Source organism: Pipistrellus hanaki, assembly GCF_964339955.1.
Source record: "Pipistrellus hanaki genome assembly, chromosome: 19".
Lineage (NCBI taxonomy): Eukaryota > Metazoa > Chordata > Mammalia > Chiroptera > Vespertilionidae > Pipistrellus > Pipistrellus hanaki.
The window spans coordinates 363,636-389,047 of record NC_140521.1 but is presented as its reverse complement, the minus strand read 5'-3'; the positions used below and the strand labels follow the sequence as shown (position 1 = coordinate 389,047).

At 68.2% G+C, this 25,412-nt stretch overlaps 2 protein-coding genes across 4 annotated transcripts; both read left to right on the top strand.

Moving 5' to 3' along the window:
* Positions 1-1,734: 1,734 nt before the first annotated feature.
* Positions 1,735-16,844, top strand: ULK1 (unc-51 like autophagy activating kinase 1). The gene is made up of 28 exons (XM_084867418.1): positions 1,735-2,139; positions 2,385-2,477; positions 2,584-2,625; positions 7,254-7,286; positions 7,519-7,555; positions 8,065-8,238; positions 8,319-8,392; positions 8,993-9,094; positions 9,403-9,461; positions 9,541-9,623; positions 10,061-10,111; positions 10,273-10,361; positions 10,581-10,731; positions 10,946-11,006; positions 11,135-11,224; positions 11,498-11,623; positions 12,100-12,248; positions 12,340-12,426; positions 12,702-12,970; positions 13,373-13,566; positions 13,716-13,825; positions 13,956-14,096; positions 14,245-14,438; positions 14,584-14,756; positions 14,835-14,953; positions 15,107-15,264; positions 15,481-15,616; positions 15,694-16,844. The coding sequence occupies exons 1-28, from the start codon at positions 2,029-2,031 to the stop codon at positions 15,744-15,746; spliced, it is 3,159 nt and encodes a 1,052-aa protein (XP_084723544.1). The 5' UTR covers positions 1,735-2,028; the 3' UTR covers positions 15,747-16,844.
* A 2,608-nt stretch (positions 16,845-19,452) lies between these two features.
* Positions 19,453-24,389, top strand: PUS1 (pseudouridine synthase 1). 3 transcript variants are annotated; one of them, XM_084867453.1, is made up of 6 exons: positions 19,453-19,557; positions 19,942-20,179; positions 21,105-21,242; positions 21,903-22,005; positions 22,178-22,857; positions 24,067-24,389. In XM_084867453.1, the coding sequence occupies exons 2-6, from the start codon at positions 19,952-19,954 to the stop codon at positions 24,112-24,114; spliced, it is 1,197 nt and encodes a 398-aa protein (XP_084723579.1). In that variant the 5' UTR covers positions 19,453-19,557; positions 19,942-19,951; the 3' UTR covers positions 24,115-24,389. The 3 variants fall into 3 exon arrangements, with proteins under 3 accessions (XP_084723579.1, XP_084723580.1, XP_084723578.1); XM_084867454.1 differs by having other exon boundaries at positions 19,554-19,637; XM_084867452.1 differs by lacking the exon at positions 19,453-19,557 and adding an exon at positions 19,644-19,855.
* The last annotated feature ends 1,023 nt before the right edge of the window (positions 24,390-25,412 follow it).

Genomic DNA, 25,412 nt, shown 5'->3' with positions numbered 1-25,412 from the left:
AAGAGTTTCTGGAGCTTTTGAGGTGGGTCCCCCTCTGGGCATTGTGCCCTGGGGAGCTGGGGAGGGTCCCAGGGGGAAAAAAAAAAATCGATGTTTGGAAAACAAACAAACAAACAAACAATCATAAGGAGGCAGGAGGGTCTTTCCTTGTCACCTTGGAGTGTCCTTTAATACTCACGCCTCTCCCCGGGGATTTCTTCATCGTTCAAGGCCGGGACCTAACCTGTTCCGAGAAGGGCCGGACTGCACCCCTGCGGACCCACAGGGAGTGGGCGTGGCTGGGGTCCGGGGAACCTGGTTTACCGAAACGGGTGCTGACTATCCGGATGGAGAAAGGACCCCTCTCCCAGACGCACACCCGGCCCGGGGGCCTGAACAGACACGTTCAGAGCAGACCCCCCAACGGCCTGTGACCGCGGTGGGCAAACCGCGGCCCTCGGGCCCCTGGAGTGCGGCTCTTCCACAAAACTCCCCGGCCTGGGCGAGCCTATGTGGAAGACGTGGCGTTCGAAGAAGTTTACGTTGAAAAAATGTGGCCCTCGAAAGACACGTCCATCGTTGTGCTGCTGATGTCCGGCTCTGTGGACGGGTCAGTTTGCCGACCACTGGCCTCTAAGCACGTGAGATGATGCTCCACCCCCCTCCAGTGGCTTTCTTTTTTAAAGTCATTTTAATGTGTTTTTTATTGAATGTATTGGGATGACGGTGCTTAGTGAAGTCATACAGGTTCCATGTGCATAATTCTATCATGTGTCATCGGTATGTGGTGCCGTGTCCACCGCCCACGTCACGTCACCATCACTCAGCCCCTCCCGCCCTCTCCTTCCCCCCCCCGCCCCCTCTGGGAACCTCCACACTGTTGTCTGTGGTGGAGGGACTTCCTGCTGTGTGCCTGGCTTTCACTTAATTACAAAATTACAAACTATGTGCGCACCTTTCTCTGAGGCTGCCATTAGTCCTTCCCCTGGGACTGACCTACCCTCTCCTCCCGGCCGGACTGGGGGGCCATTTCCCAGGTTTGGGTGCCCTTTGGCCAACAATCTTAAGAGAATAATTTTCTCGCCCTGGCCAGTGTGGCCCAGCGGATAGAGCGTTGGCCTGCAGGACTGAAGGGTCCCGGGTTCGATTCCCGCCAAGGGCACAGGCCCGGGTGGCAGGCTCGATCCAGGGGGGGGGGGGCGTGCAGGAGGCAGCTGACCCATGATTCTCTCTCATCACGGATGTTTCTCTCTCTCCCATCCTCTCTGAAATCAATAAATACATGTAAAAATTTTTTTAAAAGAGAGAATAATTTTCTCACAGCTGTTCTCCCCCTAAGAATGTATTCCTCCCGCTCCCCAGCCTCGGGGTGCGCGTGCCAAGACCCAGGTGTGATTATGGCGAACTGGCAGCCTGGAGGGGACACAGGGCCCAGCACGCCGCGGCTGGCCCCGCCCCCCCGTCACGCTCCCAGCAGGCCCCGCCCCTCCCCGACTAGACCCCGCCCCCGCCAGCCATGCTCCCAGCAGGCCCCGCCCCTCCCCGGCAAAACCCCGCCCCGGCCAGAGCTGACCCAGTGCAAGCGCAGGTCCCCTCAGGCCCGCCCCGCCCCATCCAACAGGCCCCGCCCCCTCACCAGCCCTGCCTCCCAGTAAGCGCACGGCCGCTCGCCAGGCCCCGCCTCAAGGCCCCGCCCCGCCGGCCGGGGCCCCGCCCCCCATCTCCCACCCCACCCCCACCGCGCCCGCCGCCCTCGGCGCTCAGTGCGCGTGCGCGGGCGTCTGAGGCTCCGGGCCCTGCGGCCGCGGCTCTTTTGTTTCCCCGCCGCCGGGCCGAGCCGGAGTCCGAGCCCCTGTCCGAACCGGGTCGTCTGTCGCCCCAGTCGGAACCGTAGCGGAGACCGTGTCGGAACCGGGTCGCCTGGGAGCGGGATCCGAGCGGCGGCCGGGCTGGGAGCGGGCCCGGCCTGGCCGATGGCGCGCGCCCCCCGCCCGCGGCCCCCGGCCTGAGCCCGGCCCGCCCGGCCCGCCCGCCGCCCCGGCCCGCGCCATGGAGCCCGGCCGCGGCGGCATGGAGACCGTGGGCAAGTTCGAGTTCTCGCGCAAGGACCTGATCGGGCACGGCGCCTTCGCGGTGGTCTTCAAGGGGCGCCACCGCGAGGTGATGTGGGGCCGGGGACCCCCTCACCCCCAGCCCCGGGACCCCTCCGCCCCGGGGGCCCGGGGACCCCCACATCTCCCCGTACCGGGGACCCCCTCCTCTCCACTCCCGGGCCGGACACCCTCCCGGCCCGGGCACCCTCCCGGCCCGGTGCCCGGACTCGCCAGCCGGCCCCTGGACGGGGGGCTGCCTGCGGGAAGGGGTTCCCTGACTCCCCGACTGAAAACAGCGCTTTGGGTTCTCAGAAGCACGACCTGGAGGTCGCGGTCAAGTGCATTAACAAGAAGAACCTGGCCAAGTCCCAGACGCTGCTGGGGAAGGAAATCAAGATCCTCAAGGTGAGCGGGGGCCGGGGGCCCAGGCAGGAGGGGCGAGGCGGTGGGGGCCAGGCCGCGGGAGCCCCGCTCCGCCCGCCGCTCACCGGAAACCGGGGTTCTGTCCTAGGAACTGAAACATGAAAACATCGTGGCTCTGTACGACTTCCAGGTAAGAGCCGGGAGCTCGGGCTCCGCCGGGGTCCCCGTCCTGGTGGGGAGGGGTCCCCCGGGGTGCCCCGTGTTGGGGGAAGGAGCCGGGCCCCCCCATCTGGCCGGACGCGGGGAGCCTGGGGAACCCGGACACTGCGGTGAGCCCGGCTCCCTCTGGCCGGGCCGGGGAGAGCCCACCTCCGGGGCCGCCTGCTCTGCCGGGGAAGGGCGGCCGGGCCCCAGAGGGCGATCGCGGCGGCCCTGGCACGGAGGAGGGCCGCCCGGTTGGCGCTTGGCGCGGGGTCTGACCCGGTGGCCCTGACCTGGAGTCCTGTCAGCGGCCCAGGTCCCGGTAATGGGGCCGCCGCCGCCGGCCGGGCCCACCTGTCTGGGCAGGCCCAGTGTTTGTTGACATTGCTCCAGGGCCCGGCATTGGCCACCGGCTCTGCGTCAGAGCGGGGGGAGGGGAGGGGCCGCCGGAGATTCCTGGGGCCGGCAGCCGGGGCGGGAGGGAGGGAGGGAGGCAGGGGCCTGGGGGGTGAGGCCGCTCAGGCCTGGCTGGCCCCGGAGGCCCCCGGGCCCGGTGGTGGTGGTGGTGGTGGCTGTGGCCGGGGGGGGGGGCCTCAGCCGGGGTCCGGGACCCCAGATGCTCCGTGTGGGGACGTGGGAACCGGAGGCAGCCGGCGGATGGGGCCAAAGTGCTGACTAATGGTTTTGAAACCTGTTTACGGAGGCCACGGGACGGCCCGGGTGGAGGGGACGCTCCGGGCCGGGGCGGGCCCGCTGTGTTTGGGTGGCCTCCTCCCTCCTTCCCTGTTCTCCCCGCCCCCCTCAGAGCCGGCCGCGGCCTCGGGGGACCCCCCCTCCGTGTGGCACAGCGTGAGGTGCCCCGGGGAGGGCCTGTCCCGTGCCTGGCGGCCCGCATGGAGGTACACTGTGTCCTGGCGGCCCCCTCCCTCCTCCTCCTCCCCCTCCTCCCTGTCCTCCCCCTGGACGGCCCCCTCCCCCTCCGCCTCCCGCGGGCCGCACACCTGGTTGTGGGCAGTGCCACTTCCTCCAGGGCTGGCAGTGCTCGGCTTCCCCACAGAGGAAGTGCCCGGAGCCGGCCTGGCCTGCCCCCTGTGCGAGGCTCCTGCTCCCTCGAGGGTGTGTGTGGTGGTTCCCTGGGCCCGCAGATTCCTGTCTGGGACTTGGGTGTGGAGGGACTGGGGGGGGTGGGGAGAGGAAGGTCTTTTAAAAATAGGTTAAGCCCTAACCAGTGTGGCTCAGCGGATGGAGCGTTGGCCTGCAGACTGAGGGATCCCGGGTTCGATTCCGGTCAGAGGCATGTACCTGGGTTGCGGGCACATCCCCAGTAGGAGGTGGCTGATCAATGATTCTCATGATGTTTCTGACTCCATCCCTCTCCCTTCCTCTCCGCAGGAAGTCGATAAAGTATATATATTTTTTAAATAGGGTAAGCCCGGCTGGTGTGGCTCCGTTGATTGGGCACCATACCATGTAGCAGGAGGTCCAGGGTCCGATTCCCGGTCAGGGCACAGGCCCAGGTTGCGGGCTCCTTCCCCAGCAGGGGGCATGCAGGAGGCAGCCGATCCATGGTTCTCTCTCATCACTCATGTTTCTCTCTCTGTGTCCCTGTCCCTTCCTCTCTGAAACCAACAGAGATGTATTTTTTAAAAAAAGTAGGAAACGGGACTTTGGGGGGGTGAAAGGTGGGGCCCACCCCCCAGAGGGACCACTTCCTGTGTGCCGAGTCTGGGTCTCGGCGAGGTGGCGTGGGCACGGCAGGCATTCTCACTGCCCCCTCCCCGCTGCCCCCCCACCTCCCCCTGCCTCTTGGAGGGGTGCCCCTCACTCCACACAACCGGCTCACCCCGTGTGTGGTGCGTGACACCCTCCTCCCAAGAGCAGGACCCCGGGGTCCCCTCGGCGAGGCCAGCGCCGCCAAGCCCGTGGTCCGGAACCCAGGCCCAGGCCCAGTCCTGGCCACGGCGCTGCGGCTCAAGCTAGCTGTGTGTCCCTGGGCCACTGTCTCACCCTCTCTGAGCCCCGCCTCTTCCTTTAAGACTGAGGCCGCAGAGTTGTTTGGCTTGAAACTGGTCATAGGACACAGCATGGGTGTTAGCCGTTGGGACAGCCGTGGCCGTGGCAGCTGCAGCTCTGAGGTGGTCCCTCGCCCCCTGTCCTATCGCTGAATCCGCCAGCCCCTGGCCGATGGGAGGGGAGGTGATCCCGCCTAGTGGGAATGGCCCTCCTGGCGCTGGCCTCTGCCGGGTGTGTGTGGTCTGTGGGCGGATTCCTAGAAGTCCATCCCGGGGGAGAGGGACGGTGCTTTTAGCTCAGGACGGGGGCCACACTGGTCCGTGGCGGCCGGGCCGGGACAGGCGGCAGGCTGCCCGCATGCGGGAGGCCCGTCCCTGCCAGCTGCGCCCCAGACCTTCCTCTTGGCCCGCCCCAGGGTGCGGAATGCATCTCGTCTTTAAAGATACATTTTTATTGATTGCAGAGAGGAAGGGAGAGGGAGACAGAAACATCAACGACGAAAGAGAATTGCGGACAGGCTGCCTCCCGCACAGCCGGCAGCCTGGGCCTGCGCCCTGACCAGGACCTGAACCCTGACCTCCTGGCCCAGGCCGACGCTCAGCCCTGAGCCACGCCGGGTCTCTCTCACTGACGCCCGCCGGGCGGTTCTTGCACGGCCCTGACCGGGGTCGAACCCGCCACCCCGGCTCTTTGGGGCACCGCCGCAGGCCCTGTGGCTGGCCTCGCCTTCTGCCGCCGGCCTGGTGCTGGCCGGCGGGCGGGCAGGGCAGGTGAGGACACCGGCTGGCCCGCCGTGTCCTCTCTTATCGGAGGCCTGGGCACATGTCCTCCCAGGCCTGGTCACAGGGAGGCGGCCCCTCGACACCACGTCCGCGGCTGCCCTCGCCCGGCCTCTGACCCCCACACCCAGGGGACTGTTGTCAGTGCCGCAGGGACCTCCTCGGGGGCAGGCTGTGCTGGGTTCCGGGGGTGCCCCTGGATCTGGAGGCCCCCTCAGTGGTGTGGGCGTCTGTCTGTCCTGGTGGACAGCTCCCGGGGTGGGCGCTGTGATCGCCGCCCCTGCCCGTCTGGCTTGGTGGTGAGCTCAGCTCGGGGCTTTCCTGGGGAGCCAGCCGTCGGGAAGACGGGCGAGAGCAGGCGGTGCCGGCCTGCCCCGGCTGTGCTCGGCCTCCCGGGCCTCTCCGAGGAGCCCATGGCGCCCAGAGCGCGTGCTGGGGGGGTGGCGAGCCCGTCAGCACTCACGGGAGGTGGCGTGGTGAAGGTGAGGGCAGGCGAGGGCGAGGGAGCAGGTGGCGGGGGCGTGCCAAATCCCGGTTATTTCTGGGTCCGTATCCCGGCTCCTCTCCGCCTCCCTCCGCTGGGTCCTCTGCCAGCGCCTCCCCCGCCTCCCGTGACCACCTCTGACCTGGTCCCCGCGTCAGCCCCCAGTGACGGTGACGGGGCCTCGAGCTCCCGCCCCGTTATCTCTGCCCCTCAGCCGGCCTGCGGGCGGGGCCTGCGGGGGGCGGGCGGGGGGGCAGGCGGGGCTGAGGCTGCCCCTGTGGACTGCCACCCTCCGGCCTCAGCGTCCGCGCTGGCACACGCCCCACCGAAGGGCCTGGGGACTAACGCCAGGTGGGCGTGCTGGAGCCGGCCTGCCTCTCCCAGGGGTGCCCAGCCCGGCCCCCGCCCTGAGAGCTCACCCCACGTCTCAGTGGCTCCCGAGGCGTCTCCACCCTGGACACGGCCCTCTCTGTGGGCTCGGGGCGGGGGGGGGGGGGGGGGGGGGCTGACATCCAGTCACCAGGGGCTCCGTCCCCTCCTTGCCCTCCGGGGGCGGGCTGCTGAGGGTCCTGTCCTCCTCGCTCCCCAGGGCCCACGTGGAGGGCTTTGGGGCACCGCTCACCTGGTGCTGGGCCGGGGAGAGGGTCCTGTTCCCAGGCCCAGCAGTGCCGGTGCTGTCGGACTTGGGGCCTCGTTCCTGCGGACGGAGGCCCTCTTTGGGGGACCCCACCTGGGGGAGAGCTGGGTTCCGCACGCCAGCCTGGCACAGCTTCTCCTGGGCGGGCCGAGCTGCTGCGCCCGGAGCCCCAAGGGGCTGGCCCGAGTGGCTCTGGTTCCGGAACCTGGCTCCCAGCAGCGTCCACACCGAGGGCCCTGTCCCTTCCCGGGGGGCCTGCGCCCCCCGAGAGGGTCCCCAGCCAGGATGCGTCACTCAGAGCAGCAGGCTGAGCCCTGACCCAGCCCAGGCCTGGTCTGGCCGGGCGGCTGAGGGCTGCACCGGGAGGCGGGGTCCACACCCCACGCTGAGGCCTCTCCTGGGACCTCGGCCCCTTCCCCAGACCTGGCAGATGAATGTTCTGATTGGCTCCCGCTCCTGTCACTTAGGGAAGTGACCTCAAAACCCAAACACCAGAGCCCACTTGGCTCTCCCCTGTCCTGTCCCCTGCCGCCGACCAGCTGGCTGAGCCTGGCACGCAGGCCCCCGGCAGCTGGCGCCAAGCTCACTGGCGGCTCCTGCCCGCGGCCCAGGTGGCGTGTCCACGGCGCCCAGTGCCCAGGCCACACGCCTGAGACCGGCTCCCCACGGCTGCCCTTCCTCTCACGCCTCCCCTCTGTCCGCAGGAAATGGCCAACTCCGTCTACCTGGTCATGGAGGTGAGTCCCCGCGGGCCCCCCGGCTCTGGGACCCTGCGCCCGGGCGGGCGGGCTGCACTGCCCACGCCCTGTGTCCCGGGAGCACCCTGCGGACCTCGTCAGGCGTGGATTGCGGGCTACCTGCCTGGGGGGGGGGGGGGCAGCACCGAGGCCCAGGAGGGCGGTGGGGAGACGGGCAGGCCTGGAGGTGCCGGCACTGACGGGCGTGGGGCTGTCTCTCTGTCTCTTGCAGTATTGCAACGGCGGGGACCTGGCCGACTACCTGCACAGTGAGTGGCCCCACGGCCGGGGCCGTGCCCACACCCTGACCAGCCTCCACACTGAGAAGGAGCGGGTGGTGGGCAGCCACAGGGAGCTGCCGGGGTGACTGATGGGGTCAGGCTGGGTGGGCGGCCCGGGTGGCCTCGGAGGGGGCCGGACCCGTGGCCGCGCCCTGAGCCCCGTCTCCCCACAGCCGCAGGGAGCTGCCGGGGTGACTGATGGGGTCAGGCTGGGCGGGCGGCCTGGGTGGCCTCGGAGGGGGCCGGACCCGTGGCCGCGCCCTGAGCCCCGTCTCCCCACAGCCGCAGGGAGCTGCCGGGGTGACTGATGGGGTCAGGCTGGGCGGGCGGCCCGGGTGGCCTCGGAGGGGCCGGACCCGTGGCCGCGCCCTGAGCCCGCCTCCCCACAGCCGCAGGGAGCTGCCGGGGTGACTGATGGGGTCAGGCTGGGCGGGCGGCCCGGGGTGGCCTCGGAGGGGCCGGACACGTGGCCGCGCCCTGAGCCCGCCTCCCCACAGCCATGCGCACGCTGAGCGAGGACACCATCCGGCTGTTCCTGCAGCAGATCGCGGGCGCCATGCGGCTGCTGCACAGCAAGGGCATCATCCACCGCGACCTGAAGCCCCAGAACATCCTGCTGTCCAACCCCGGCGGCCGCCGCGCCAACCCCAACAACATCCGCGTCAAGATCGGTGAGCCGGGGCGCGGGCGCGGGCGTGGGCGCGAGGGCTGCCTGCCCACGGCCTCCGCTCACGTCCGCCCTCTCCCGCAGCCGACTTCGGCTTCGCCCGCTACCTGCAGAGCAACATGATGGCCGCCACGCTCTGCGGCTCCCCCATGTACATGGTAGGTGCGGCCCGGCCTGCACGCCCTGCCCCAGCCTGCCCCCTTCTCACCCCCAGCCTGCCCCTCCTCACCCACAGCCTGCCCCTCCCTACCCCAGCCTGCCCTCCCTGCCCCCAGCTTGCCCTCCCCGCCCCCAGCCTGCCCCTCCCCGCCCCAGCCTGCCCCTCCCCACCCCCAGCCTGCCCCTCCCTACCCCAGCCTGCCCTCCCTGCCCCCAGCCTGCCCTCCCTGCCCCCAGCCTGCCCCTCCCCGCCCGTAGCCGCTGTCCTGTGGCCGCACTGGGGTGGTCAGCCAGTGTGGCTGTCCCATTGTTCCCCACCACGGCTGTGGTGACTGGCTGGAACCTGGCGGGTGTCTGCTCTGATTGGCTGGCACCTGGCTCGTGTCTGTTCTAATTGGCTGGCACTTCATGGGTGTTCTGTTCTGATTGGCTGGCACTTGGTGGGTGTCTGCTCTGATTGGCTAGCACCTGGCTGGTGTCTGTTCTGATTGGTTGGCACCTGGCTGGTGTCTGCTCTGATTGGCTGGCTCCACACGAGGTCAGTGCACACTCGGTGTCCGTTGTTGCCGAGGCCCTGACCCCGTGCTTGTGGCCCGCAGGCCCCCGAGGTCATCATGTCGCAGCACTACGACGGGAAGGCGGACCTGTGGAGCATCGGCACCATCGTGTACCAGTGCCTGACCGGGAAGGCGCCCTTCCAGGTGGGTGCCCGGCTCCGCGGCTCCGAGAGGGAGGACACACACGTGCTGGGTCTTCCCACAGGGCCCTGCCCGGCGCAGCTTCGATTCCAAGGAGCAAACACCCAATTGCACCAGACCCCTGGGGTCCCCCAGGGCCAGCTGCCTCTTCAGACAGCGCGGCCCGCGGCTGCCCCCTGCCGTCCCCACGCTCCTCAGCTGCTGGGGGGGTGGGCAGGACGTCCCAGAGGGGAGCGGGCTCCTGCCCCAGCCGAGCACCGCAGGATGGCGCAGCTGCCAGCTCCACGCCTCACACCCCCGTCCCCCGCCAGGCCAGCAGCCCCCAGGACCTGCGCCTCTTCTACGAGAAGAACAAGACCCTGGTGCCCATGTAAGCCCCTCCCCTCCCCGCCCGGCCCGGCCCGCCCCTCAGGCCCCCAGCCCGCTGACCTGCTGCCCTCTGCCCCCAGCATCCCCCGGGAGACCTCGGCCCCCCTGAGGCAGCTGCTGCTGGCCCTGCTGCAGCGCAACCACAAGGACCGCATGGACTTCGGTGCGGGGCCCCTCCTCCCGGGGAGGGGGAGGGGGGAGGGGGGAGGGGGGAGGGGATGGGAGGACCAGGCCGGGCTGGGGGAGGGGGGAGGGGGAGGGGGAGGGGATGGGAGGACCAGGCCGGGCTGGGGGAGGGGGGGAGGGGAAGAGGGAAGGGGATGGGAGGACCAGGGGGGGGGGGAGGGGATGGGAGGACCAGGCCGGGCTGGGGGAGGGGGGAGGGGGGAGGGGGGAGGGGGAGGGGATGGGAGGACCAGGCCGGGTCGGGGGAGGGGAGGGGGGAGGGGATGGGGGAACCAGGCGGGGCGGTGGGCCTGGGCCACACAGGCAGGGGTCCCCGGGGCTCTGCCTGCGCCCGGGGCCAGGCCAGCTGGGGCTCGGGGAGCCTTCCCCCCGAAGGCCGGGGCTGGGCCCTGAGGCCTCGCTCCCCGCCTGCAGATGAGTTTTTCCGTCACCCTTTCCTCGATGCCAGCGCTTCAGTGAAGAAGTGTGAGTCCCTGAGGGTCCCACGCCCCGGCTCACCCCTCCGGCCTGGGTGCGGCGGGGCGGGGGCGGGGGTGGGAGCTGGTCCCTCTGTGCCCTGTGCAGGCAGCGTCTGCGGCAGCAGGGCGGGTGCGGGGCAGGCGGGGACTGACCCCACACCCCCGCAGCCCCGCCCGTGCCTGTGCCCTCGTACCCGAGCTCCGGCTCCGGCAGCAGCTCCAGCAGCAGCTCCACCTCCCACCTGGCCTCCCCCCCGGTGAGTGCCCTCTGCCGCCCCGGGGGTCCGGGCAGCCTGGGGGTGGTCTCAGGGGGGAGGGGGAGTGGGCCCGGGGGGAGAGTGGTCTCAGAGGGGAGGGGGAGTGGCCCGGGGGGTCCGGGCAGCCTGGGGTGGTCTCAGAGGGGAGGGGGAGTGGCCCCGGGGGGGGGAGCGGCCAGCGTGTCAGCCGGCCGGGCTCACCGTCCTCCCCTGACCCAGTCGCTGGGCGAGATGCCGCAGCTGCAGAAGACGCTCATCTCCCCGGCCGAGGCCGCCGGCTTCCTGCACGGCTCCCGCGACTCGGGCGGCAGCAGCAAGGACTCGTCCTGCGACACGGACGACTTCGTCATGGTCCCGGCCCAGCTCCCAGGTCGGCGGGTGTGGGCGGGGGTGTGGGCGGGGGTGTGGGGGTGGGAGGGGGTGGGAGAGTGTGGGCGGGTGTGGGCGGGTGCACGGGGCCAGAAGCCCGGCCCGCAGCCGCCTCTGTCGGGTCCCGGGGGGGCTGTCGGGAGGCCCTGGGGGAGGTGGCCTGGGAGGGCGTGGACACTCCGGCCTGGGCCCAGCTCGCCCGTCTCCGTCCGCAGGTGACCTGGTGGCCGAGGCGGCCGGCGGCAAGCCCCCTCCGGACAGCCTCATGTGCAGCGGGTAGGCCAGGCGCCTCGGGGAAGTGTGGGTCACCCCATGGGGTCAGCGTTCGGGGAGGGCTGAGTCTCCTGGGACCTGGGACAGCCGGGGTCTGCACACGCCCACTCCTGTCTGTCTGTTCCCCCCAGGAGCTCCCTGGTGGCTTCCGCAGGCCTGGAGAGCCACGGCCGCACCCCGTCTCCGTCCCCGCCCTGCAGCGGCTCCCCCAGCCCCTCAGGGTAAGCGGGCCGGGCCGGCCAGAGCCAGGCTCCCCGCCCTCGCGGGGTCCGGTGGGAGGGGCCGTGGTGTCCGGGTGGACGGCTGCGGGGACCATGGGGACCCCTGGGCCTCCCTGCCCTCGGTCCCTCCTCCTGCGGAGTGTGCCAGCTGCTCCTGACCAGAGGCCCGGGCGCAGGGGTAGGGGGCTTTGAGCAGCCATCTGCCCGGACAGGGCCGAGCTGGGGTCAGCCTGGTGGCCGTCCCGGTGACCCGCCCCCGTCTGTCACCCGCAGCCGGCCCGGCCCCTTCTCCGGCAGCAGGTGCGGGGCGTCGGTGCCCATCCCGGTGCCCACGCAGGTGCAGAACTACCAGCGCATCGAGCAGAACCTGCAGTCCCCAACCCAGTTCCAGGCCCCACGGTGAGTGTGTGCCTGTGCGTGTGCGTGTGAGTGTGTGTGTATGTGTGTGTGTATGCACGCACAAGAGCCGGGCAGCAAGGCTAGTGAGGGCCCTGCCCCCCGGGTGCAAGGCCACGGCCCAGTTCCAGGCCCCACGGTGAGCGTGAGTGTGTGCGTGTGCGTGTGCGTGTGTGTGTGTACACGCACAAGAGCCGGGCAGCAAGGCTAGTGAGCAGCACGGCAGAGCCACACACCCAGACAGCGTCCCAGGTGACAGCCATCTGCAGAGTTGCCAAGTGTCCTGAGTTCACAAGCCAGGGTCGGCTGTGGTGGCAGTTGTCACAGACGAGGGCTCCTTTCTGTCACGCACAGAGGGCCCTGGGACTAAGGGTCTCCCTGGGGCTCCCCTCCCCGTCGTCGTCCTCCTCCCAGCAGGGCGGGGCCGAGCCGTCCGGCGGGCAGGGCCTGGCTCACTCCCGGCCGGTCCCCGCCCCCAGGTCCTCCGCTCTCCGCCGGTCGGGCAGCACCAGCCCCCGGGGCTTCTCCCGGGCCAGCCCGTCACCCCCGTCCCACGTGGAGCACGGAGCCGCCCTGGCCAGGAAGCTGTCCCTGGGCGGGGGCCGGCCCTACACCCCGTCCCCACAAGGTGAGTCCGTGTGCGGGGGCGGCCCGGCGGGGGAGGGCCGGGGTGGGTGTCCCCTCCGCCTGGCACTGACCCTGCACCCCTCTCCTCCAAGTTGGAACCATCCCGGAGCGGCTGGGATGGAGCGGGGTGCCCTCCCCCCAAGGAGCCGAGATGCGGGGCGGCAGGTCCCCTCGTCCAGGTGGGTGAGGCCCTGGCCCGGGTCTGGGACTGGTCGGGGACGCAGGGTCTGCTCGGGGGCCGGGACGGGGCAGGGGACGGGGCCGGGGCCGGGACAGGGAGGGGCGGGCTGCCTTCCTGTCCCCAGGAGGGGAGGAAGGGGTTCCACCCGCCCCTCCCAGTGTGGGGCCCGGCGGGGCCGCCCAGGCCTGGCTGCTGCCGGTAGAGGTGTGACGGGCAGAGGCGCCTCGTCCCTGCCCGGGGCCGCGGTGACCGGGCCTGTCCCGCCCCCTCCAGGCTCGTCGGCGCCCGAGCACTCTCCCCGCACCGCGGGGCTGGGCTGCCGCCTGCACAGCGCCCCCAACCTGTCCGACCTGCACCTCGTCCACTCCAAGCTGCCCAAGCCGCCCACCGACCCGCTGGGGGCCGTGCTCGGCCACCCGCAGGCCAGCCCCCCCCAGCCGGCCCACGGGCTCCAGTCCTGCCGGCCCCTGCGCGGCTCCCCGAAGCTGCCGGACTTCCTGCAGCGGCACCCCCTGCCCCCCATCCTGGGCTCCCCCACCAAGGTAACGGCCCGGCTTCCCCGGTCCCGCGTCTGCCGGCGGCTGTCTGCCGGGCGTCCGTCCCAGGGCCGGGCCTCCCCTGCCGGGCGGCCCTCAGAGGAAGTGCCCCCCTGCCAGCAGCCACAGCCCCGAGCACAGGCTGTGCCACGGAAACGCTGTGGTCTGTCCCTGCACTCGGTGTGCCTGTCTGTGAAATGGGACAGAACCCGCAGCCACCCCGAGCTCGTGTGTGCCGGCGTGTGCGTGCACACGCGTGCCGAACTCTGTCAGCTCGGAGCAGTGCTGGCCACGAGGTCGGGCCCTAGAGGGTTGGTGCTCGGGGCTGGGCCCCGGAGACGCGGGTGGGCCTTGCCAGGCTGCCAGGAAGTCCCCGACCGGCCCTGCTCAGCGCCCACTGCCCTCCAGGCCATGCCCGCCTTCGACTTCCCCAAGACGCCCAGCTCCCAGAACCTGCTGGCCCTGCTGGCGCGGCAGGGCGTGGTGGTGGCGCCGCCGCGGAACCGCACGCTGCCCGACCTCTCGGAGGCCGGCCCCCTCCAGGCGCAGCCGCTGGGCCCGGGCCTGCGGCCGGCGGAGGACGCCAAGGGCCCCTTCGGCAGGTGAGGGGTGAGGGGCCCCTTCCCCACAGAGCCGCTCACTCAGGCCCTCTGGCCTGCTGGTCTGTCCGGGGTGACTGGCTGCCCCTGGGCGGGCGGGAGGACTGCGTGGCCTGGACCCGGGGCTCACTGCTGCCCCCCGTCTCCTGCAGGTCCCTCAGCACCGGCCGCCTCACCGACCTGCTCCTGAAGGCCGCGTTCGGGGCGCAGGCCCCCGACTCGGGCAGCTCGGACAGCCTGCACGAGAAGCCCATGGAGATCGGTGAGCCGGGTGGCCCTCCTCCCCTCCTCCCTCCCCTCCCCCCTTCCCCCTCCCCTTTCCCTGTCCCCTCCCCCCTCCCCCCTCCACCTTCCCCGTGGGGGACGTCCCTGAGCGGCTGTCCCTCCCACAGCGCCCTCTGCTGGCTTTGGAGGGAACCTGCAGCCGGGCGCCCGTGCTGGGGCCAGCAGCCCCTCTCCCGTGGTGTTCACGGTGGGCTCGCCCCCGAGCGGGGCCACCCCGCCCCAGAGCCTGCGCACCAGGATGTTCTCAGGTGAGGAGGGCTGCCGGGCTGGCGTCCTGGTGGGCGGAGGCCGGAGTGCAGGCCCACCCACGGGCCCGTCCCCGGGTGCCCAGGTGGTGTCTGGGTCACGGAGGGGCTCCGGGAGGTGGAGCCGGTCCTGACGGGGCCTCCCCCGCAGTGGGCTCCTCCAGCTCCCTCAGCTCCGCCGGCTCCGCCTCCGCCCGCCACCTGGCCGCCGGGGCCTGCGGCGAGGCCGCCCCCGAGGCCCTGGCCCCCGGCCACTGCTGCGGCTTCGCCGACACCGTCACCGCCAACCTGGAGGGGGCCGTGACCTTCGAGGCCCCCGACCTCCCCGAGGAGACGCTCATGGAGGTGAGGGCCGGGGCGCAGCCGGGGCGAGGGGTCTGGGCAAGGGGCGGGGGCTCGGGGCCTGGGCTCGGGGCCGAGGCGAGGGGCCGGGCTCGGGCGGAGCAGAGGCCCTGGACGCCCGGCCCAGCCGCTCTCTGCCCCGCCCCAGCAAGAGCACACGGAGATCCTGCACGGCCTGCGCTTCACGCTGGCCTTCGTCCAGCTCGTCCTGGAGATCGCCACCCTCAAGGGCAGCGCCAGCGAGGCGGCCGGCGGCCCCGAGTACCAGCTGCAGGAGAGCGTGGTGGCCGACCAGATCAGCCTGCTGAGCCGCGAGTGGGGGTGGGTGTGCCCGCGGCTGGCGTGGGTGGGGGCGGCCTGGGGTAGGGTCCCCAGCCCCTGACGTGCCTTCGCCCCCAGCTTCGCGGAGCAGCTGGTGCTGTACCTGAAGGTGGCCGAGCTGCTGTCCGCCGGCCTGCAGACCGCCATCGACCAGATCCGCGCCGGCAAGCTCTGCCTGTCGTCCACGGTGAAGCAGGGTGCGTGGCCGGGCCGGGGGCCGGGGATCAGGGAGCCGGTCAGGCGGGAGACAGGAGCGGGGAGCCGGGAGCCGGTCAGGCGGGAGGGGGCCGGGTCGTGTGTGCGGCCCGGGGAGGCCGGCCGTGCTGACGCCCCCCTCCCCGCCCCCGCAGTGGTGCGGAGGCTGAACGAGCTGTACAAGGACAGCGTGCTGGCCTGCCAGGGCCTGAGCCAGCGGCTGCAGCGCTTCTTCCTGGACAAGCAGCGGCTGCTGGACCGCATCCAGAGCGTGTCCGCCGAGAAGCTCATCTTCAGCCACGCGGTGCACACGGTCAGCGCAGGCAGCGGGCGGGCGGGCGGGGCTCTGGGGCTCAGGCACACCCCTGGCCACTCCCTCCCGGAGACTCGGTTCCGGCCAGGGGTCCTTCTGCCCCAAGAGCTCCGTAGCAGCGCCCGTTTCTGAGGCGGCGATCGGTGGTTAAATCTGAGGCCCGTTTCTGAGGCGGCGGCCTCGCGGGCGCCTGTTAGACACCGCCTCTGCCGGCAGGTGCAGTCGGCCGCCCTGGACGAGATGTTCCACCGCCGGGAGGACTGTGTGCAGCGCTACCACAAGGCCCTGCTGCTCATGGAGGGGCTGCGCCAGCTGCTGGCGGACCCGGCCGACGTGGAGAACATCGCCAAGTGTGAGCGCGGCTCCCGCAGGGCGGGCAGGGCGGGCGGGCACAGCGGGCGGGCGGCACTCACCGGCCTCCTCCCGCAGGCAAGCTGTGCATCGAGCGGAGACTCTCGGCCCTGCTGACTGGGCCCTGCTGACCGGGCGTGCCTGACCTGGAGCCTGCCTGCTGGGCCAGCGGCCGGACTTCTCTGTGGGCCCCGGGGAGGGCTGCGAGGCAGCCCGGAGCCCGGCCCGGAGCTGGGTCTGCAGCCACGGCCGTTTCCGGGCTCCGGCTGGCGCGGGGTGTGGGGCCCTGGGGGGCCGCCCCGCCGGCCCACTAAGCCAAAGCCGCCCGCCCGCCGGCCCTCCCCGAGACCACCCGCCTCGTGAGGCACGAGCACTTTACCAGGCCGGCCCGGCCCGCCCGCGCCCCGGCGCCTGTACATACATATACATACATACATACATACATACATGCTGCTGTGCGCCCAGCACAGCGTCCTATTTAATGTTCTTAGGGACACACATACGGCGCACCGAGCTTCCCAGCAGACGTGGCAGTCCTCACCCTTCACTACGAACGTGTCTTACCCGCAGCTCTTGTTTAAAGGAGAAATGCGTAGTATCAGATGGCGTGGCTGGGTGTCCACTGTCTCACCTGTAGGGGCGTGGGGCTCCTGCCACAGACGGGGCTGGTGAGGGGGTGTTTGTGCAAAAACCTCCCCATTGGCCCTCCCAGTCGGTTTTTATGTCAAATTCCCTCGCCCCCTCCCCACCCCCCAGGTCCCGCTGCTATCAGAGGGGTCAGGGAGCCACCGTCTGGGCTTAGGGCCTCGCCCCGTGAGTGCACCCCCAGAGTTTGGGGGACACCCGGGCGAGTCCCGGCACCGGCCCGGCTTCGAGGTCTACAGCTCAGACCGACAGGTCTCGGGTGTTCCTCCGCAATACTACTTGAAGAGTGCCGCTGTCGGACTCGGAAGAAGCCCTGTGACTGCTCTCCCTGCCGCACAGGACATGCTCCTATTTATTGCTTTACGGTCGGTCGGCTGGACTCAGGGCTGCCGGGAGGCTGGCGCCACGGAGGGGCCCCTTCCTGCTCCTCATTCGTGGACCAGCGTGCCCGCGTGCCTCGGGGCCGGGCCGGCCGGTCTCTCCGGGAGACGGCACTCGCCCGGCTACTTCAGAGGGATCCCGTGGTCCCGCCTGTCGTGTTAATTGTGTAATGCCGTTTAAGGAAATAAACCTTCGGAATTGTTGAGCTGCTGTCACTGATGATTGCTGGCCACTGTTCCAGGCCTGCTGCAGCTTCCCCGCCCTCACCCTCCCCCCCGCCCGCCAGCGTCCTGTGGCGCCTTGGACGGGCCCTGCACACAGGCCCCTGGCCATGTCCCAGTGGGACCTGCTCGCCTGGGACACCTGCCTCTGGGTTTTGGGGGCGGGGGGCGGGGGGGTCCCCTCGGAGGGGAATGCAGGTCATGTGCAGGGACCCAGCGCCAGACTGCAGGCCGCCACGCCCCTTCCGTCCCCACCCGATTTCTCCACATCCTCACGGGGCTGGTCAGTCTCCGTTCTTTTTTAATCATTTTTTTCTTCATTGACTAAGGTATTATGTATGTGTCCTTATTCCCCCATTGCACCCCCCATTGTCCCCCCAGCCTCCATGCTGATTCCCCCGCGCACGCTGTGAGGTAGGCTCTCCCATTCCTGGGTGACTGGTGACCAGGTTACATCTTCCTCGGAGAGATGTCTGTTCGTGGCCCGAGGCCTTTTCTTAAACCGGGTGGTACCTCTTTCTAATGCTGAGTGGCAGGCTTTGCATTTTTTTTCAACTACATTAGTTAAAAATAGCCTAAGTGACCAAAAAGGCTCACCACAATGTGAAGCGAAAGTTCACGGAGAGGCAGCGCTGGAGGAAGTGAAGGTGGGGCCCCCGGGGCGGCTTCCTCAAGTGCACGGCCCCTCCAGACAGGAAGCCGAGCCGGGTGGGGACGGGGCGGGACCCGCCCGTCTGCTCTGTGGGCTCCTGATGCCCAAAGGGGTGGAGGCAGCCCTGGCGTTTTGTTGTTGCTAAACTTAAAATCTATGATGATAAAAGGGTGATATGCTAATTAGACCGGGCATCCAGGCTGGAGGGAAGCCAGCCCTGGTCCCAGGTGCCTGCAGGTGGCCGGACGCAGGAAGCCGGTGCCAGCAGCTCCGGGAAGGAAGGCCTACTCTTGCACGGATTTTCATACATCAGGACTCTAGTGTGTATATTGATATATATATATATATATTGATTTCAGAGAGGAAGGGAGAGGGAGAGGGAGAAACATCAATGATGAGAGAATCACTGATTGGCTGCCTCTTGCACGCCCCCTACTGGGGATCAAGCCCACAACCCGGGGCATGTGCCCTGACTGGGACTCGAACCACGTGACCTCCTGGTTCATAGGTTGACATTCAACCGCTGAGCCATGCTGGCTGGGCAAAGCTCTTTTTCGAAATGGCTACTTAACCCCGTGCACCTGCTGAAGACATCTTGGTGCTCCCAAGTGTTAGGAACATGAAGGAGGTTGTTTTAAACATCCCTGAGCAGGAGCCCGATGGTGACGGGGTGGGAGGCCCCGGAGTGCTGGGCCTGGGGGTACGTGGTCCATGTGGGAGGGTCCCAAAGTTCCCTGCCTGTTCCTGGCTCCTTCACAGCCGCCAGGCCCTCGAGGGCCCCCTCGGTCAGGAGGGCTGGGATTGGGGCCCCCCCGCCCTGTATCAAGCTGTGGCCTCCGGCTTGTCTGTCCCCACCTCAGGTCTCGGTTTACCCGCCGTGGAACGGAGATGCAGGATCGTCCACCGTAGCTGGTGGGGTGGAGGAGGGAGCAGGTGCGAGGGCTGGGCTGTGTGGTGGAGGTGGGAGTGCTCTGGGTGAGGGAGGCCGGGTGCTGCCTAACGCTGCTCAGCCAGCCACCTGGGCCCCTGGGTCACAGGTGACCTCGACGTTCCTCACCCCGGGAACAGGAAGGGCAGCTGCTGCTTCTGCAGAGACAAGGGTGTCTTGGGGGGTCGTTTGGTGCAGGTGAGCTCTTTCCCCCTGGGTCTGACTCCTGAGCTAGCGGAGTTGTCAGCGCGAACGAACCCACTTCCTGCCTCCGATGTGCCTGCTCTGGACATTTCATTTCACACACCCGGTGTCCGCTCCACCCGGCCTTTGGATCGGACCTCTTTGGATCTGAGCATCTCATTTTCTTTTCTTTCCTTCCCTCCTTCCTTCCTTCCTTCCTTCCTTCCTTCCAAGAGGAAGGGAGAGGGATAGAGAGTTAGAAACATCGAGGAGAGAGATGTGCCTGCAACCAAGGTACATGCCCTTGACCGGAATCCAAGCCAAGACCCTTCAGTCCGCAGGTCGACACTCTATCGACTGAGCGACACCGGTTTCGGCTGAGCATCACGTTTTCAAGCGCGCCCACGTGGCAAGGGGCATCCGTGCTTCCGATTCCTCTCTCGCAGGGCATCTGCGACTCCATGGCTGGACGTTAGGTGACGGATCAGTGTTGTCGCCCTGGAGACGCACGCGTTTACCCGCGTAGCCAAGCCAGAGCCCCAGGTTAGCACCAGGACCATAGGTTCGCGCTAAGGAGTCCTGCGCAGCCGCAGTCACGGCGGCCTGCCACCTACCTGGAGTCCGCAGCCGGCAAGCTCCGCCCTTACCAAGCCCCTCCCACGCTCACGTCAAGCCCTCGCCCCCCCCCCGCCGCTAAGCCTTAGCCACGCCCACCGCTCCTACTCTACTCCGAGCCCCGCCCCAGCAAAGCCTTAGCCACTCCCACCGCCCACACTCCACTCCAAGCCCCGCCCAGCTAAGCATTAGCCACGCCCACCGCTCCTACTCTACTCCGAGCCCCGCCCCGGAGGACTTTTGTCCACGCTCGGCCGCCGTGGCCGCGCGCGCTGCACTTCCGCCTTCGTCCACGTGGTCCTGCTCGAGTTCAGTCCGTGAGTGGGGCCGGGTGGGACGCGCCCCTCCGGTCCCCGCGCGGCTTGGCCGGGTCTCCCCGACTTCTGAGGGAAAGCTGGTGGGTGGGGCGGGAGGAGAAGTCGGGGAACTGACTGGGAGATCAGAGGTCAGCCCGGGGTCAGGGGGCGCGGAGCATCGGGGACCCCGGGGAGGTCCGGAGTGGCGCGCGCGTGTCCCCCTGCGGCCGCGCATGGGGCTCCCCGGCCTGCGGGCGGCGGCCGAGGCCCTGCGGAGCGCCTGCGGAGCGTGGACGCCGCGCCTGGGACGCCTCCTCGGGTAATGCCCGCCCCGCCCCGGTGTCCAGTGCAGCCCGAGCGCCGTCCGTCCGTCTGTCCGGCTGACAGCGCCCTCTGTCTTTCCAGCCTGCCCCCCATGGCCGGGAAGGCGGAGGCCCCGGCGCCCGCGGCGGGGACCCTGCCGGAGCCGGTCGGCAAGGCCGGGAGCCGCTGGCGTGGCGGGGCCCGGGTCTGGGAGGACGCGGAGCAGCCGGCCAAGAAGCTCAAGAGCAGCGGCGAGGACGGCGAGCAGCCCAGGAAGCTGCCCAAGCGCAAGATCGTGCTGCTCATGGCCTATTCGGGGAAGGGCTACCACGGCATGCAGGTGAGGGGGGCTCGGGTCCACCCCGCTCAGCTCACCCATGGGGGCCGCGCCCTGGCTCCGGGGAGGGGCCTGGGAGCGAGTGAGGTCGCCTCGGGGTTCTGCGAGGCCCTGCGGGTCCTGTCCGGCGCTGGTGAGACGGAACCCCAGCGCCTAGACCTGCTGCGTGCACGGGAGAGGCTGCCCCGGGGCGTTGTCTGTCCCCCACGGTAGTTACCGGCCGCCTGCCGCTGACCAGCGTCCTGGCCTGGGGCGGGTGATGGGCGCTCTCCGTGCTGGCACGTCCCCTAGGCCAGTGGTCGGCAAACTCGTTCGTCCACAGAGCCAAATATCCACAGCACAACGATTGAGATTTCTTTGGAGAGCCGCATTTTTTAAACTTAAACTTCTCCGAACGTCACTTCTTCAACATAGACTCGCCCAGGCCGTGGTGTTTTGTGGAAGAGCCACACTCCAGGGGCCAAAGGGCTGCAGTTTGCCGACCGCTGGTTTAGGAAAAGCCAGGGATGCCGAACCTGTGATGCCCCGGCTGGCAGTATATCCCGGGTGTGTTCCTTTGAGCCAGGGGCCGGCTCCCGACAGTGGGGGTGGGGGGGTGGGGGGTGGGGTCCCTCTGCCACGGGGGCTGCAGATTGGCGTGTCCAGCTACAGGAGGCGCTGGTGTCACAGCCGGCGGGTGGGGGGACTCTAGGACCCCTGCTGTGGGCTGTTTTCCCCGCTGCCCAGGGTGGGGGTTCAGGAGACTCTGGGTACCCTCAGGTGGCTCTCCTCTTTTCCTCCGGGAAGGGGGCACGCTGCACGGCCACAGGCGAGGCCCCGGGCTGCGGGTGCGGGCACCCTGGGCCTGCCCTGCCCTCCGGAGCAGTTGGGGCCCTCTCCCGTGGTCCGCGACCGAGCGAAGACCCATGCCTCCTGCTCCCTCCCTCAGAGGAACGTCGGGTCCTCGCAGTTCAAGACCATCGAGGACGACCTGGTGTCGGCCCTGGTCCGGGCGGGCTGCATCCCCGAGAACCACGGCGAGGACATGAGGAAGATGTCCTTCCAGCGGTGCGCCCGCACCGACAAGGTAGGCGGCGCGGCGCCCGGTCTCCGAGGCCCAGGGTGCCCCCTGGCGGCCTCGCCCTGCAGCTGCCGAGGGTCACGTGCGAGCTGGGACTCCGTCTCCCGCCTACACGATGTCCTAGGCCTGCGGTCCGCAACCCTTGACCGGAATCGAACCCGGGACCCTTCCGTCCGTAGGCCGACGCTCTATCCACTGAGCCAAACCGGTTTCGGCAGAAGAAGTTTAAGTTTAAAAAATGTGGCTCTCCAAAGAAATTTCAGTCGTACAGTTGGTATTTGGCTCTGCCGACGAAGGAGTTTGCCGACCGGGGGGGCTAAGTGAGGCAGAGCGTTGTCCTGGCACCTGGTCCTTCCCTTCCCGTGCATCTCTAAAAGCAGGACTCCTGCCCTAACCGGTGTGGCTCAGTGGGTAGAGCGTCGGCCAGCAGACTGAAGGGTTCCAGGTTCGATTCTGGTCAAGGGCATGGACCTTGGTTGCGGGCCCTTCCCCAGTAGGGGGTGTGCAGGAGGCAGCTGATGGATGTTTCTCTCTCATCGATGTTTCTGACTCTCCTTCCCTTTCCCTTCCTCTCTAAAAAAAATCAATAAAATATAGTTTAAAGCAAACGGGAGTAACCATTGCGTGGGCCCCGGCGGCCCCTCACGCCCCGTGCTCCCTTCGCAGGGCGTGTCCGCAGCCGGGCAGGTGGTGTCCCTCAAGGTGTGGCTGATTGATGACATCCTAGAGAAGATCAACAGCCACCTCCCGTCCCACATTCGAATACTGGGTAAGCCAGGCGCCACCCGACCCCAGTGCTCACGGCCCCCGCCCCCGGCCCCTCGCCAGCCCAGGTCTGACAGACCCTGGGTCGTGTCCCTTAGGGTGTGGGGTGTGGGGTCCAGGGTCAGGACTTGTCCCCGTGCCTGAGGCCTCCGTCCCCGTCGCCCCCCCCCCCCCAGGCCTGAAGCGCGTCACGGGCGGCTTCAACTCCAAGAACCGGTGCGACGCCCGGACCTACGTGTACATGCTGCCCACCTTCGCCTTCGCCCACAAGGACCGCGACCCGCAGGACGAGACGTACCGGCTGAGCGCCGACCGGCTGCGGCAGGTGAACCGGCTGCTGGCCCGCTACAAGGGCACCCACAACTTCCACAACTTCACCTCGCAGAAGGGGCCGCGGGAGCCCAGCGCCCAGCGCTACGTCCTGGACATGGTGTGCGGGGAGCCCTTCGAGCGGGACGGCATGGAGTTCGCCGTCATCAGGGTCAAGGGCCAGAGCTTCATGACGCACCAGATCCGCAAGATGGTGGGCCTGGTGGTGGCCATCGCCAAGGGCTACGCGCCCGAGGACGCGCTGGAGCGCTGCTGGGGCGAGGCCAAGGTGGACGTGCCCAAGGCGCCCGGCCTGGGCCTGGTGCTGGAGCGCGTGCACTTCGAGACCTACAACCGGCGCTTCGGCGGCGACGGGCTGCACGAGCCGCTGGACTGGGCGCGGGAGGAGGCCGAGGCCCAGGCCTTCAAGGAGCAGCACATCTACCCCACCATCGTCAGCACCGAGCGCCACGAGCGGTCCATGGCCCAGTGGCTGAGCACGCTGCCCACGCACGACTTCAGCGCCACGGCCAGCGCGGCCGCCAAGGTGGGGCTGGGGCCGGGGGGCTCGAGGGGGGGGGGGGCACAGCCCTTCCAGGAGCTTGTGCTGTGCTCGCCTGTGTCTGTCGGCGGTGGCCGAGCCTCTGGCCCGCTGTGCGCGGGTGTCACCGGGCCTGTTGTGCCCACGAGCGAGCTGAGGCACACAGAGGTGCATCACTCACACACACACACACACACACACCCCCCCCCCCCCCCCCCGCCCCGGTCACACAGCAGCGGGAGGAAGCAGGCTGGGGCAGGGTACCAGGTGGTCAGGGACCCAACACACTGCCTAGTGCTCACCCCACGCCAGGCAAGGGATGTGCAGGTGGCGTCTTTCCATTTGTGATGTGGCGGTGACTGGAGGACGCCTTTTTTATTTTTTTTCTTAAATAAGACTTTAAAAAAAATATATATATATATATATATATATATATATATATATATATATATATATTTTATTGATTTTAACAGAGAGGAAGGGAGAGGGATAGGGAGCTAGAAACATGGAAGAGAGAGAAACATCCATCATCTGCCTCTTGCACGCCCCCTACTGGGGATGTGCCTGCAACCAAGGTACATGCCCCTGACTAGAATCGAACCTGGGACCCTTCAGTCCACAGGCCCACGCTCTATCCACTGAGCCACACCAGTCAGGGCAGAGGATGTCTTTCCTGGGCTGGCACAAGCCCTCTCTCGCTGATGCAGTGGGTGCTCAGAGGGTGACCCCCCCCACCCCCACCCCCCAGGTTCCCTCCCTGGGGATATACCTTCCCATGACCCAGGTGTGTCTGGAGACCTGTGCCGTCCTCCACACCTAGAGGTGTGAACTGTCCCTGCAGGTGGGTGCACAGGTGCAGCAGGCAGGTGCCAGAACAGCCTGTGGGCAGGGCGGGCCATGGACGGCAGCCCAGGCCAGGAAGGCCGTGGGGATGGGTGGAGACTAGCTGTAGGGGCGATGGGCAGCTGGGCAGCAGCCGGCGGTGGCCACGTTGGAGGCGGGCCTGGCCTTGGCAGAGCTGCTCACGTTTTTTCCAAGAGAAATAAGTGAGAGCAATCCCAGGATTTTATGTGAACTCCCTAACTCTTCAGGCATTGACGTTTATTACGTTCACTAGAGGCCCGGTGCACAGATTCGTGCACCTCGGACAGCTCCCTGCGCGGGGAGGAGGCACCCACACCTCCCCACAGCCACCTGTCTGCCTCTGCTCCGCAGGTCGCCGGCCCCCAGGAAGGCAGCGAAGAGGACGGAGACGGTGACTGAGGCGGGGGCCGCACCCTCGGAGACGTGTGCACCAGGAGCCGCCATCGCTGCCGCGCCACCATCGGCCGCATCCGCATCCCTTGCCGGGCAGGAGCCCAGACGCGGCCTCGCAGCCTCAGGACCTCGAGGCCCACAGCATCCTCAGCTTCCCTCAGGAGAACCCGCAGCCAGCCCGTTTCAGCTCGGCGTGCACGCTGCACACCTCAGCGTGGAAAGACATTATTTTTTTAAAGAAATGATTTTCTTATTAAATAGATACAAGCTTTGCTTTGTCACTCCTTCCCCTTTTTCGGTTCTTTCTGTTCCTTTTGCCAGTGTGCGTACGGGACGTGCTTCGGCGGCTCTGGGGTAGAGAGCCAGCAGGCAGTAGGACAGTAGGGGTTCTTCCCAGGGGACGCAGCCTCGAGACCCCAGGACGGGGCTCGGCTGTGTGCAGCGGGAGCCGGACAGGCGGCCCAGCACTGAGGCCCCCTGGGCGGGAGGAAGGCCTTGTCTCCATCCAGCTGGCCCTCTCCAGCTCCTGGCCTCCATCATGGTCACAGCCGCCCAGCTCTGTCCTCTGGGCGGGAGGGGTGAGGCAGAAGGAAGGGGGACATCCCTGACCATGTCCCTTAGCAAGGTCTCCCAGCAGGCCCACCAGCCACTTCCCTCCCTCCCTCCCTGTCCAGAGGCTGGTCATGTGGTCCCCTCTAGCTGCAAGGGAGGATGGGAAAATGCCTTCTGTGAAGTGGGGCTCAGTGCTAATCCCGAACAAAGGGACCTGTTAGCCAAGAAGAGGTGGGCGGGTCATCGGCAAGTCCGCTGGAGAAGCCAGGAGAGAGGACTTCAGGAAGGAAAGTGGTGTGTGTGTGTGTGCGTGCGTGCTTATGATGTGTGTGGACACCCATGTGCGTGCATGTGTGGCATGTGAGTATAGGTGAAACAGCATGCTTACGATGTGGCATGCACACATTGGTGTGTATGCACGCATGCACAGCAGGGTAAGACGGACACCTTCCCCAGCTGGTGCATTCCCACCATTTCAAATCTCTCCATCTGCCTGGACTGGTGGGCTGCATTCTTCTTTATCAATCCCCCCCCCAACCTTCCTGAATCCTAATCCAAGCTGATAACACATCTTCCTCCTCCTCCATGCTGCAATGGAAGCCACCTCCTGTCCCCCACAAATGCCCTCAGACCCCATCGTCGCTTCCCGCATCCCTGTTAAATTCCCCTTTTCTTACCTTTCACGTTCCTATTGCATCATCGCACTCACAAATGTGACGTCACTTCCGTTATCCAACCTACCGATCCCCTTC

Bases quoted from the DNA above. Each gene is read 5' to 3' on its own strand.
- ULK1 (XM_084867418.1), top strand. From the start codon at position 2,029: ATGGAGCCCGGCCGCGGCGGCATGGAGACCGTGGGCAAGTTCGAGTTC. The intron at 8,239-8,318 runs GTGAGCCGGGGC...CCTCTCCCGCAG, and splicing joins CAACATCCGCGTCAAGATCG to CCGACTTCGGCTTCGCCCGC. The intron at 10,732-10,945 runs GTCGGCGGGTGT...CTCCGTCCGCAG, and splicing joins GGTCCCGGCCCAGCTCCCAG to GTGACCTGGTGGCCGAGGCG.
- PUS1 (XM_084867452.1), top strand. From the start codon at position 19,770: ATGGGGCTCCCCGGCCTGCGGGCGGCGGCCGAGGCCCTGCGGAGCGCC. The intron at 19,856-19,941 runs GTAATGCCCGCC...CTGTCTTTCCAG, and splicing joins CGCCTGGGACGCCTCCTCGG to CCTGCCCCCCATGGCCGGGA. The intron at 22,858-24,066 runs GTGGGGCTGGGG...TCTGCTCCGCAG, and splicing joins CGGCCAGCGCGGCCGCCAAG to GTCGCCGGCCCCCAGGAAGG.